We start from the raw sequence: 13598 nt of genomic DNA, 5'->3' as shown, positions 1-13598 counted from the left end.
TTTGTTGAGTAAATATGTTGCAGTCTTTAATGATTCTCTTCAAAGTGATTCAGATAAGGTATAATGATTAATCATACTCCTTACCATATCCTTAAATGTTCTGTTTCGCCATTCAGCAACACCATTCGTGTTAGGAGAACCTTGCATGGTGTACTGTAGGACAACATTTGGGAATCGAGCAAACGGACCTAGACGCTGTTCACCTAATCCATTTGATCTACCATAGTATTTACCACCATAGTAAGATCTAACAGCTTTAATCCTTTTGTTGAGTTGATTTTTAAATTATGTTTTAAAACTTTTGAACACATCTAGGGATTGAGACTTTTCATGAATGAGATATAGGTAGTCATATCCTAAATAATCATCTATAACATTATGAAATATTGTTGACAATTCCAAGAAACCGTAGGGAACGATCCACAAATATCTAATAGGTCCATAGCTCTGTTGGCACCTAATCTCTTAATATTTGTCTGTTTTCCCTTGATACAATGAACACATCTATTAAAATATAAAAAATCAAGGAGAGAGAGAATTTTTTATGACACAAGTCTCTCAATTCTCTTTTGGGAGATGTGACATAATCTCTTGTGCCATAAAGAAGCAGAATCCTTATTGGTTAATTTTTTCTTCATACCTCTTATAGCAACATGTAAGGATTCATTATAAGAAACAATTATATCAAGCAAATAAAGATTATCATGCACTGATAAAGAATTAGAACCAACCAAATTTGAATTAAGAAAAAGACTAATTTTTTTTATTTTCAAATGAACATAAATAACCAAAATTTTCTAATACAGAAACAGAAATCACATTCCGTCTAAATGACGGTACAATAAAAGTCTCTTCTAAATCCAAATAAAATCCAATACTTAACAACAATCTAAATTTGTCAATTGCTTCCACCTCTACTAGTTTGCCATCGCCCACATAAATGAATATGACACCATCACTTGGTTTGCGGCAATGGAGGCAACACTACATAGAGACATTGATATTAATTGTGGCACTAGAATCTATCCACTATGTGTGTATTGATACAAAAGTTAAATTAACCTCAAATCAAACAAAATTAAGAAGCATACATTTCTTTGTGCACCACACATTATAGTTAGCGCATTGCTTCTTCTAATGTCTCGGAACTTAATAGAAGAAACAAACATTTTCAATCTAAGCCTTTTGTTGCTTCTTATATTGTATTGGAACCCCAATAGATTTACCTGTTTGCTTTTTATTGTTCTTTTTATTTTTGGAGATCACTTCTAAATGAGCACTCTCTGTCCTCTCAGACTTGAGTCTTTCTTCCTCTTGAACACACGTGAAATGAGTTCATTCAGATTTTATGATTCTTTCTAATAGTTGTATGTCACCTTAAAATGATTAAATTATGGTAGAAGAGAAATTAAAACAAAGTACACAAATACTTCTTTTGACAATTTCACTCTAAGTGCTTTGAGCTTTGCATGCACATGTGACATCTCCATTATGTGCTCTCTAATGTCTCTATTTCCCTTATACCTAATGGAAACAAAAGTCAGAATGAAATATACATACTTCAGCCGTATCACTTCTGGAGAATTGTTATTCTTGAGAATGCATAAAATCTCTAGCTATTGTGACCTCATCGGACATAGTGCCTAAAAAAACTCTGGAATGGTCTGTTTCATAACCAACATATTTATACGGTTTGATCGATCCCATCCTTCAAACTCTTTCTTTTCCTCATGAGTGTTGTTAGGAGTAATTGGATCGGGTTGATCAACCCGTAAAGCCCAATCCAGATCCATAACTTCAAGCACAAGTTGAACATTATTCTTCAATTGCTTGAAATTTGTGATGTTCAACATTGGAAATGAATTAACATTTGTGGTGATACTTCCAGTAAAAAAGGAAGTTAAACAGAGAACATACAAAAATAAATAAATTAATACTCACATAAAACTATAAATTATAAAATTTAATAATAAATTTTAAATAAATGTATATTTCCATATCAAGATACCGAACACTCCATTAACTCTCTATCTTTAAACCGAATATTAACTTGTAAGTGGTACCCTGTAACAGTAATTAAATACAGACAGTAGAGAAATATCAAATAATAAACATTCCTTTGGGTTGATTTAAAGTTCACATATCATACTGAATAATTATCACATATTTATTACCTCAAAAATGGAATGCAATAATGTTAAATATTAACATTTCTTTGGGCCGATTAACATTTATATAAATTACACTCATATAACTATTTACATTATAAAATAAATAAATAATCCACAAGAGATATTACTTTGGTGACATATGTTAATTAAGTTATTTTAATATGTATATACACATAGTAATATTAAAATTCAAAATTAAAACCAAATTTAAACTAAATTATGAAGAAAATCAACTATAAAATAATAAAAAAATACTCTTTAATATATATATATATATATTTTCAAGGGTTAATTATTGACTAGTCGAAGTCAACTTTAACCGTTGACCAGTCAAGTGTCGATCGTCAACCGTTGACCATTGACTGATCAACTGTTAACTGTTGATTGGGTTGGGTCAACACCCGTCGGGTCCATGCCGAGTTGAGTCTAGACCAAGTTGGCCCATCCTAAACGGGCCTGAATTTTAGGCCAGCAGATTCGATCTTTTCTCTTATTGTAATCCAAGCCCACATAATTATAATTTTTAAAATTTAAACATAAACAACCCATCAAATCCAAAACCCTCACCCTTTTAATTTTAAACAAAAAATTAAATAGTAAATTAAATTCATGCAATCTGTAAGGGTTGCTTTTTAAATATTTTTAAACTAAATTTAATTTAGCCGTTATGGACTAAATTTAATAGCCGAATGGTTGTAAACTGCCGAATTTTCTTCTTCATGTAGTGGCGGTCGGCCGCTGCTTTATTTATTTTTTATTTTTATATATATACATACATGCTTAAAATATATATATACATATACAATACTTAATTTCTTAATATATATGTTTCTTAATTTTTTGCATATATATATATATATTTATTCAACTAAACAAAAACAAATCCAAAATCTAAAGTTTTGAATCTAAAATCTAAAATTACAAAATAAAAAACAAAAATAAAACTTTCTTAAAACATTCGATACGATAAATGGCTCTGATACTAATTGTTAGAATAATATTTCTTTTCAAATTCGTAGATCTATAAAATTAAATATACATAATTGTACTAAATTAAAGAGAAATATAATCGTAAGTGTATCTGAATCTATCGCAGAAGATTTGTTCACGTTCGGCGGTAGGATCTTCCAAATCAATACGGCGCATTGAAACTAGCTTTTCTGGTGACGGAATTTCAGAAAAATAAAATGACAGTCTTTTGATTCGGGGATCATAATCGCCTTTTATATCGACTAAGTTTTGCAATTTTCATTTCGTCCATCATAGAATGAGAATATTACAAAAATAGTATCTGCACATTATAAGTTCATACTTAAACTCGATCTATTAAGATCCAATATTGTTCAATCATATTTGATCAGTTTTAAACGAGTCCATTAAATTGACAGCCTGATATACATACTAAACCCCACATTAAGCCCACACATTAGAAAAATCAAACCCGTTATAGAATCTTTTTTCTTACTGAGATCATGAAGCTCACCCAAATTCATCCTTATTTAGGTGAGAGAAGATGAGAAACAAGTCCAAGATTAATAAACAATAGTGAAAAAAACCTTGTTAATTTCTATTTTAGATTTGTAAATTAATTTAGATTACTTAATTGTTTGTAACAAGTAATTATCCTCTCATAAGAGATGTGTATTAAAATATAATTCCGTTACATATTTAATATTTATATATTCTGCTAATTGAAAATATTGTGTTAACGTTCGTACCCACCGATATTGAGATTCAAACTATTATATTTGAGTGAAAATAAATATATAAACGCAACGCGAATGTTGAAACAGATCAACTTTTGGCATATTGCACAAAGAGAACTCTCTAGCAAATAATTTGGCTAAAATGATTAGGTTTGGGATCAAGAATCTAAATTACATGGGCTGTGGGAAGTTGGAATATGCAATTAGAGTAAGTGAAACGGAATGGAAGTTCTCAGCTTTTATCTTTGTTTTAAATGCCAATGTAATTTAATAGATAGCAACCTATTTAGATTATGATGTTTTTAGCACTATATTACTTTTTTGTAGTCATATTTCATGGTTTAGACCATCCGTGATGAATAAATATTTAATAAAAACGAGTAGTCCATACAAAATTTTAAAAAATGAAAAATAGAGGCTATATATGATTCGAAATTTAAATGGTATGATATATTTAATTAAGGTTAACTGAGTGGTATCATTTGCACGTTGTGACGACGATTCTTATTTTTAAATTAGAAAATTTTTAAATTTAAAAGTAATTATGTCATAAAAATAATTTAATTTTTATTATTACATGTAATTAAAAGTTTCAAAATGTTCACAAAAGATGCATGACATTGTCAATAGAAACTTAAAAAAATTTTCAAAAAGTTCTAAGAAAGAAGGAATATGCCAAGATCCTTAGTTAACTATGAAATTTGTAGAAGGCAAAGTATTACCAACGTCAACCACAAATCGATATTTAACATTAACTTTAGGATGCATAACAATAGAGGGAAAGATTTTGAAAAAGTTTCCAAAGAGTTACAGAAACTAAGGAACATGCTAAAATCCTTAGTTAAATGTGGAATTTGTAGAAGCCAAGGTATTGCCAACGTCAACCACAAATCGATATTTAACATCAGTTTTAGGATGCATAACAATAGAGCGAAAAATTTTGAAAAAGTTTCCAAAGAGTTACAAAAACTAAGGAACATGCTAAGATCCTTAGTTAAATGTGGAATTTGTAGAAGGCAAGGTATTGCCAACGTCAATCACAAATCGATATTTAATATCAGTTTTAGGATGCATAACAATAAAGCGAAAAGCTTTGAAAAAGTTTCCAAAGAATTACAGAAACTAAGGAACATGCTAGGATCCTTAGTTAAATGTGGAATTTATAGAAGACAAGGTATTGCCAACGTCAACCACAAATCGATATCTAACATCAGCTTTAGCGAGTCGTTCTGTAGCCTGGTTAAGATAATCTACTGAAATAACCTCAACATCTGCATTTATATTGTGTTTTGCTGCAAAATCAATCATTTCTTGAATCTCATATGTTGCTCCGTATGCACTACCAGCTACAGTTTTTCTTCCTGTTTTGTCACATGCATTCAGCGAGTGTATGAATATTAGTTTTGAACATTTATTGATAATATGTATGGAATATATTGGAGTTAATTTGGTATCATTTGTCCGAAAATAAGTAATTAGTTTAAGTATGTTCTTAATGATTAATTCTTTTTAATTACCAGTTCTAGATTAAAATAGCTTTTTTAATAAGCATTTTATCTGCATGCAATATTTTTCATATGTATATATATATGCATTTACCTTTCGTCAAAGGTAAGGTTGGTAATTCTAGTGAGTTGTCTGGACCCACTAAGACAAGTTGTCCATGAGACTTGAGTAGGTCAATTAATGGTGTGATAGGATGAGAAACAGAAACGTCAACCACATATCTAACATCGTAGCCTGCGCGTCCAACATTTATATCCATAGATCAGTGATTTAAATAAAATTTTTCATCAATAATTAACATATATAACTAGATATATATATATATATATACCTGCATTTCGTCGTGGTCACTACTATGCAAAAAAGAATCAGCACCTAAACGTTCCAAGGCATCAATTTTCTTACTAAGTGAGCTACTGATGACAGTAACTTTGGCCCCCATTACTTTGGCAAATTTAACAGCTAAATGACCTAAGCCACCGAGGCCTACAATACCAACATGCTTTTCTGATTCTGCAAGTCTGAAGTATTTCAATGGACTGTATACTGTAATTCCAGCACATAGTAAAGGTGGAGCAGTATGAAGTAATATATTATCAGGAAATCGAACGACATAACTATAGATTTTTTCGCCTCACATCCTCCTCACCACTTTCCCTGCTCACAAAAACTTATGTAATCAATCAACTGTACATATTTTATACAATTATAGATTTTTTCTCGTCGAGAACTAAACTAAAAAGCCCAAGATCAAATGGTTGATAACGTGTTCCTCTAAGACTACATTATCAAAGAAGAAAAGGTTAATACACCTAAACAGAAAGAAAAGGAAAGTAAGAATTATGAGATGGGGGGGAGTAGGATCACCTTCTTGAGAAGTTGAAAGGAGAGAGATGACCAGAAGAGTCTCTTGCTGCCCAGCCAAAGGCCTTAACAGGATGTTCTTCTTCCGGTGACAATCCCATTTTGCTTTATTTATTTTGATTCAAAGAGGGGATTTACTTGACTCTATATGTATGCATAAGTACGTAAGGGCGAAAGAACAAAATGAGGCCTTCTAGGTAACAAGGGTGCATCGCACACATACAAATATATATACATGATACACATCGGGAGAGAGGGAGAGAAATAATATTTCAACACATCCAGATCAGTTGAAGCTCTAGCCACTTAGCCATGCGCATCTGCGTCTACATCTTTTGATTTTATGTAATGATATCAATATTAGATGACTGTGGCAAAGTTTAAAATAGAAATTTAAAATTTATTTTGAATAAAATAAAATAATATATATCATATTGCATTTAAAAATGATTTTTTTTTAAAAAAAAATATAGAATTAAATTATCACATTACAGACTTTCATAATCATAATCAATAAAAAAATAAGCACGTCTTATCTGCATATTAATTAATTATTGAATTTAATAATAAAATACGAGCAGTTTACTCTAATTATTAAATTCAGTAATTAAATAAAAATAAAATAGAAATAAACTAACTGCAAAGCAAATTTATTGAAACAGCTAGGAAGCTGCAGGCTTCCACAACCATAACGAATAAAATATGAGCTCGGTTACGATTTGGTGATTAATGATCAGGAATTAATCGTATAAAATAATGATGAATATATATATATATAGTTGTACCATGCATGGTGGACCAGCCCACGTGAATATGTATTAATAATAATAGCAGTAATAATAATAATAATAATAAATTCAATCTATTTACACTTTTAATAATAATAAATTCTATATATATGAACCCAAAGACATAGATATGTATATATTTCCGAGGTAGGTACAGCGCTCATACTTGGCTCTCTTGTTTTTCTAGTTCAAGAAAAAGAAAATGGCAGAGCGCTCACCAGAAACAGAGTACCCTATTAAGGCATATGGCTGGGCAGCGAGAGACTCTTCCGGTCATCTCTCTCCCTTCAACTTCTCCAGAAGGTACCCTTTCGCAAACTCTGCCATTGGCCCTTTTCCCAATTCGTTTCTCTTCACACTGTTCGAAAATATACACTTGTGCATACGCATATATGTATACGCGTAGGTGATGCGTGATATGTGTACATATTGAATTGCAATGCAGGGGAACAGGCGAGGAAGACGTGAGGGTAAAGGTGTTGTATTGTGGAATCTGCGATGGAGATCTTTGCATAACAAAAAATATCTGGGAAACTGCTGTGTACCCTATGGTTCCCGGGTAATTATAACCTTGTGATCTTTTCTTTTGGTTTGTTAAGGACTAAAACTATCTCAATCTCATCAAACATCTAACTAAACAAGATTTGGATGGTCACGCTAGCCGGTATTTCGCATAATGAGAATAGCTTATCTATCACAATTATCTCTTTTGTGTTGGATATATATATTATGTATATGTATATTTTCGTTACATATGCGTATATATCCGTTGGTATGCCAACTTCTAACTTTAAATTCTTGCCTCTAAACATGCTACTACTTGTTATCATGAGAACAGTTCGATGCTTTTAACGGATTCACTGCTTGCAGACACGAAATTGTTGGAGAAGTGACAGAAGTTGGGAACAAGGTGAAGAAGGTCAAAATTGGTGATAAAGTCGGCGTTGGCTGTATTGTTGGTGCATGCCACTCTTGTGAGAATTGTGTCAATGACCTTGAAAATTATTGTCCCGAAATGATATTCACCTACAATTCTATTCACCTGGATGGCAAAATCACTTATGGAGGTTTTTCTGATCATGTAGTTGTTAATGAACATTACATCCTTCGAATTCCTAACAATGTACCACTTGATTCTCTTCCTCCTTTACTTTGTGCTGGAATTACAGTGTACAGTCCATTAAAATATTTTGGACTGGGGAAAGTTGGTAAACATGTAGGTATTGTAGGCCTTGGTGGTCTCGGTCATTTAGCTGTTAAATTTGCTAAAGCAATGGGTGCTCAAGTCACGGTAATTAGTACATCACCAAGCAAAAAAACTGAAGCTTTAGAACGTTTGGGTGCTGATGCATTTTTGGTTAGCCACGATACTGACCAATTAGAGGTAATAAATTACATGTTTTTACTTTTTAATTCAAATATCTTTCTTCTGATATTAAATTTCTTAATCACAGTTTGCTGCTGAAACAATGGATGGTGTTATTGACACTGTTTCTGCAGCTCATTCCCTCGCACCGTATTTTAGTCTATTGAAGTTCAGTGGACGACTTGTGTTGTTAGGTACACCAGCTACGCCATTGGAAATATATCCATATTCTTTGTATGATGGTAAGTATAGAAGAATATTTAATTAATACAAAAAATTAATGTGATTGATTAACTAAGAATTGATGAAAAAAGAAAATACTCTAATTAAAGATACCTAACTTGTTGTGAGAATCAAGATAATATAAATAATGCATTAACGAGTTCTAAAAAATTAAACAGGAAGGAAAGAAATAGTTGGGAGTTACATCGGAGGTATAAAAGAGACAGAAGAGATGATTGATTTTGCTGCAAAATACAACATAAAGGCAGATGTTGAGATTATTCCAATCGATTACGTCAACATTGCTATGGAGCGAGTAGCTAAATCTGATGTCAAATACCGCTTTGTCATTGATGTTGGTAACACCTTAGCTGTTAGAAAGCCTTAGCTTGCTATGTTCAACATCTAATATTCTACATATGTCCCTAGCGATATTAAAATATTTTTACCATTGCTAATTTTGTTATTATTTGCATACATTCAGAATAAATTTTAATTTGGTACCCATCGGGATGTAAAAGTTTTGGATTATCATTTATAGGTTTATCAAGAGCAAAAATCCTATGGAACAAAATGAAATAAAGGTTTGTATGATGATATTATATTAATGTGAATATGGAGGGCAAAACTTGACTTATATTAATTGTATGTCAATATGAATATATAGATACATAAAGATAAGTACGTCACACTTAGAAAATAATGACCAATAATAAAGGCAAAGTTGATACTAGCCAGACCAAGTTTATTCTCTTGAAACCTCACAAAATGATGGAAACGTGGAATAGAGATAGATCACTAAGTTCTTGTACGCTGGGTGGTTAATCAGTGCTAAAAAAACCTTTTGTCAAGTTGTTTGAAGGCAACAAGTTCTTGTTTGAAATAATGATGCACGATCTTAATATATTTTTTCAAAGTATAAAACATCATACTGGAGCTAAGGTCAACAACCTTGCAGTGCTTGATCACAGTGTAAAGATAGTTCTAAATCTAAATTTTAATGTAACAGTTCGAACCCCAATGTCAGTGGATACGGACGTTAACACAATATTTCTAACTAGTGAAACAGATAAATATTAAATACGCAGCGAAACTACACTTTAATATATATATTTTATAACAGAATAATTATTTATTTATAATAATTGAGATATCTAAATTAATTTATAATATTAAAATAAAAACTAATAAAGTTTTCTTCGTCACTTTTCATTAATCTTGGATTTGTTTCTCACCTCATCTGACTTAAATGATGGTGAATTTGGGTGAGCTTCACGAGCTCACTAAGAAAAAGAATTCTATAACGAAAATTTACGTACATATATTTACGCAATATCTAAAACGTAATAATATTTATCATCAAGAAAATATCAAATAAGCATCACAATCGAAATACACAACAAAATAAATAATTACACGAAATATATTCTAATTCTCACTCTTCTAACTTAATTCTTATTCTCCTTTTAAATCACACTTATACTCGAAATATCACAATACACTCGAAATATCACATCTAAGGTTTTATCGTACGATATCGTTTATATCGTCATCAAGGAGATGCGAAATAGATCCCCCCATCGTATGGATAACACACTCACAATCTCATATTGGTCACAACAGTTATGTTTATTAGGTGACCTGCTCACAAATACCTATCCGCATCTAGAGTAGGTTTCAAACTTTATCCATGTGCAGGTTTACCATACACGTTGAACTTTAGTCATACACGCACCCTACTTTCCTCGATTTAGACTAAACGAGTAGGTATCTAGAGTCCTTACACTCTACACTCTTTTCAAATCTCTCTCATTTCTAACTCACTTATTTCATACCTAAGATCTTAATTTTTATGTATAATTAAACACAAACACACACACAAAACACATGATATCATCACGCACATCAGAGCTATATATTTTAAACTATTTTCTAAATCATCTTGTACTAAATCACACAACAAGTACAAGATGTTCAGATTCTTCCCGCAATTGTATTAGATCACACAGTAAGTACAGTGCATCGTACATCTGTACAAGATCACATAACAAGTGTAGTATACCCAAATTTTACACGTACACACACTGATTGCACATTTTACATACATAACATATGTACACACATATTAATATACACACATATATATTACAATACAGATATGTACCCTCATTATATGTCTCACACAGATTATATATTTTTATTTACACACACAATCTCTATCGATACGTACACATATGTTCATACTTAACCTAATAGCTCATGTCAATATATCCTTTTGGGTTATATATTAGTTTATAATAAGTTGATAACTCATTTTTTTAATATTATAAAATGTTCATATGAACCTTAATAAATTGAGATCACGTAATTGATCTAATGTAATTACATTTGATATAACTGTTTAAATTGTTTGAATACATGATGAATTCTAAATTAAATGGTAGCCAACAAATTTTTATAGTCCCCCGTTTGGCAACATTAATTAATTGAACTTTAATAATAAGAAAATGTATATATCAATAACAATCATTTATAGGCTAGAAACTTAAAAGTGATCACTTCAATAAAACAATGATTTTTTGGAGACATGCCTCAAAATTAATCAGGCTCAGTAAAGTCGGTTAAAATGAATTATAACTATCAAAGTATTCTCTCATGATATAGAACAATCATGATTATATTTAGATAATAATGTGCTAATATGGGTGGTAAAAATATTAATGTAGTAAATAATAGTCCAAATATGATCTAAGAAAGTTATTTTATATGTTAGTCTGCCTCGTAATTTTTTATTATCAAAAAGTTATTTAGTAACCACTAAGAAATCATCAAATACTATATACAATATTTGAGAAATCTCAATACTCTTTACCAGCTTTTAGAGATTGTCATATCTTATAGGCAAAATATATCATAATTAGCTCGAATATGGTGCCAAAAACTATAATCAAAATAGATATAATATCAAACTTAAGATTGATATCATGTTGTAAGAATTTCATAAACTCAATATACCAAGAGGGAATTCACAATGGACAATAGTAAATAACAATTATTATGAAATTGATTTCACTTAGGAAGAGTTATTATATCTTAATTTGTCCGGATTTTTTGCATCTTTTTGAATTTTAAAAAAAATCGAGTTGTTTATTATTAGTATTGTTATTATTATTATTATTATTATTATTGTGTTGTTATTGTTATTGTTATTATTATTATTATTTATTGTCGTTGTTGTTATTATTATTATGTAATTCATTTTATACGTAAAATTTATATCATATTTTGAACCCAATTTGAAACCCATACCCAAACCTTTTTTGTTTTTGTTAATTTAGGAGGATTTCGTAATTTGATCCTTAGGTCTTTAAGCATGATTTTTATATTGAAATATGTTATTTAATCTTGTTTATATTTTTTTAGAGAGGTACAAGGAAAAAAATGTATAAGTATACTGATTTTTTTTAAAAATCGTATATTTAATTAATTATATGATATCTGCATATAAATAATAATGCAATTTTTTAAAGAAATCATATAAGACGCACAATTCACTCAAACTCGTACTCTCATAATGAGTGATTGAAATATTTATTATATTATCAATGAATACAAAATATTACTTAAAATAAATATATAACATCTGAACCCAAAATAAATTAAAAAGATGTAAACAAATAATTAAATTAGGATTTAGGGTCTAAATGAAAGAAATGTTAAAAATTAGGGAGTTTTTATTTATTTTAATGACCTAAATGAAAATATATAAGAAAAAAAGGCGTAAAAGCATAATTAAATGGAAGTGGAAGGGGTAAAAAGAAATCAGGAGATGGATGGTCCTAATTGAATTGTTTGAGGGATCTAACGGCTGGAATTCTATTCAGTTTAAACGAGCCAAATCGAACCTTGCAGGATCCAACGGCCAAGAAAATGGGTATTTATGGAAACAATTAGGGTTTCCTTCTTCATTTTGAAAAGGGAAACCAAAAATGAGAGAGAGGAGGAGAGGAGTCGATCAGGTGAGAGAGGAGGAGAGGAGCCGATCGGGTCAGAGAGGAGGCCAAGAGTGAGAAGGATTTGGGCCGAAAAGGAGAAGGGAATGTCGTGCGAGGGAGAGACGAGGAAGGGAACTAGAAGGAGAAAAGGAAATGTAAAAAGTCGAAAGGAAGTGGAAGGAAGGGAAATTGCGATCGAGGATCACCGTGTGATGGCAGAACCCGAAGCGAAATAAGGTAAGTTTCGCCCTTTTCTTCATTTTCATCACATTTTTTGAAAATTCCTTTTCTTATTTCACACTAATCGATATATAGGTGTGAAATCCATCGTCTAAACTTCGAAGCAAGCAAGGACTGTTGCGGCGAACTGAGAAGACCATTCAGGTTTTTGAGGCACCACACCCGAGCTAGGTTCATCCCCTTTCCTCTTTCGATGTGTGTTTTTGGTGAAACGGGTATTCATGAGTGTGTATGTGCAGGTTCGGGAGCTAAAGAGTTCACCTCACCACGGTGAGTGTGAGGGTTCTCTCAGGAAGATCGGGAATCACCTCCGGTGGCGTGAATAGGGAAGGAGGGAGGCTATTGACCTTCACAGCAACAAACTAAAACAGGTGATCTTTCGTTTTCTTTTTTCGTTGTGGAGTTTTACGTAATGTCATATGCTAATATGTATATATGTGTATACATGTAGGCTTTTGGAAAGTAAATCACCATACCTACACAGGAAGCTGAAGTGGTGGTTCATTGAATACTGGAGAACGAATTTGTTGTGGTAATTACCTGAAAACGGCCACTGTTAGTAGTTTTCCTAGGATTTAATTTATTTTCATCAGTTAACTCTGATTATATCTATGTATGGTGATTTTAGGCCGTTGATCAAGTGGAGTACAATTCGTTGAGGGACTTTGGTGAGTATTTCCCTATTCCAGACTCGGACTAGGATTTTAAAGATTTATGCATGGGTATTTTTAAATTATGTG

The 13598-nt window shown here is 31.3% G+C and overlaps 2 protein-coding genes across 3 annotated transcripts; one reads left to right on the top strand and one right to left on the bottom strand.

Moving 5' to 3' along the window:
* Positions 1-4662: 4662 nt before the first annotated feature.
* Positions 4663-6578, bottom strand: LOC110809027 (8-hydroxygeraniol dehydrogenase-like). The gene is made up of 5 exons (XM_088218032.1): positions 6251-6578; positions 6150-6163; positions 5715-6016; positions 5477-5617; positions 4663-5238 (listed from the first exon to the last, which is right to left on the bottom strand). The coding sequence occupies exons 1-4, from the start codon at positions 6346-6348 to the stop codon at positions 5561-5563; spliced, it is 471 nt and encodes a 156-aa protein (XP_088074158.1). The 5' UTR covers positions 6349-6578; the 3' UTR covers positions 4663-5238; positions 5477-5560.
* A 595-nt stretch (positions 6579-7173) lies between these two features.
* On the top strand, positions 7174-9130 carry LOC110809095 (putative mannitol dehydrogenase). 2 transcript variants are annotated; one of them, XM_088217172.1, is made up of 5 exons: positions 7174-7338; positions 7481-7594; positions 7906-8419; positions 8490-8595; positions 8803-9130. In XM_088217172.1, the coding sequence occupies exons 1-5, from the start codon at positions 7238-7240 to the stop codon at positions 9009-9011; spliced, it is 1044 nt and encodes a 347-aa protein (XP_088073298.1). In that variant the 5' UTR covers positions 7174-7237; the 3' UTR covers positions 9012-9130. The 2 variants fall into 2 exon arrangements, with proteins under 2 accessions (XP_088073298.1, XP_021890502.1); XM_022034810.2 differs by having other exon boundaries at positions 8490-8643.
* The last annotated feature ends 4468 nt before the right edge of the window (positions 9131-13598 follow it).

This window comes from Carica papaya, chromosome 4, assembly GCF_054855325.1.
Source record: "Carica papaya isolate Zhongbai chromosome 4, ASM5485532v1, whole genome shotgun sequence".
Classification (NCBI taxonomy): domain Eukaryota; kingdom Viridiplantae; phylum Streptophyta; class Magnoliopsida; order Brassicales; family Caricaceae; genus Carica; species Carica papaya.
This window is presented reverse-complemented; position numbering and strand designations above follow the sequence as displayed.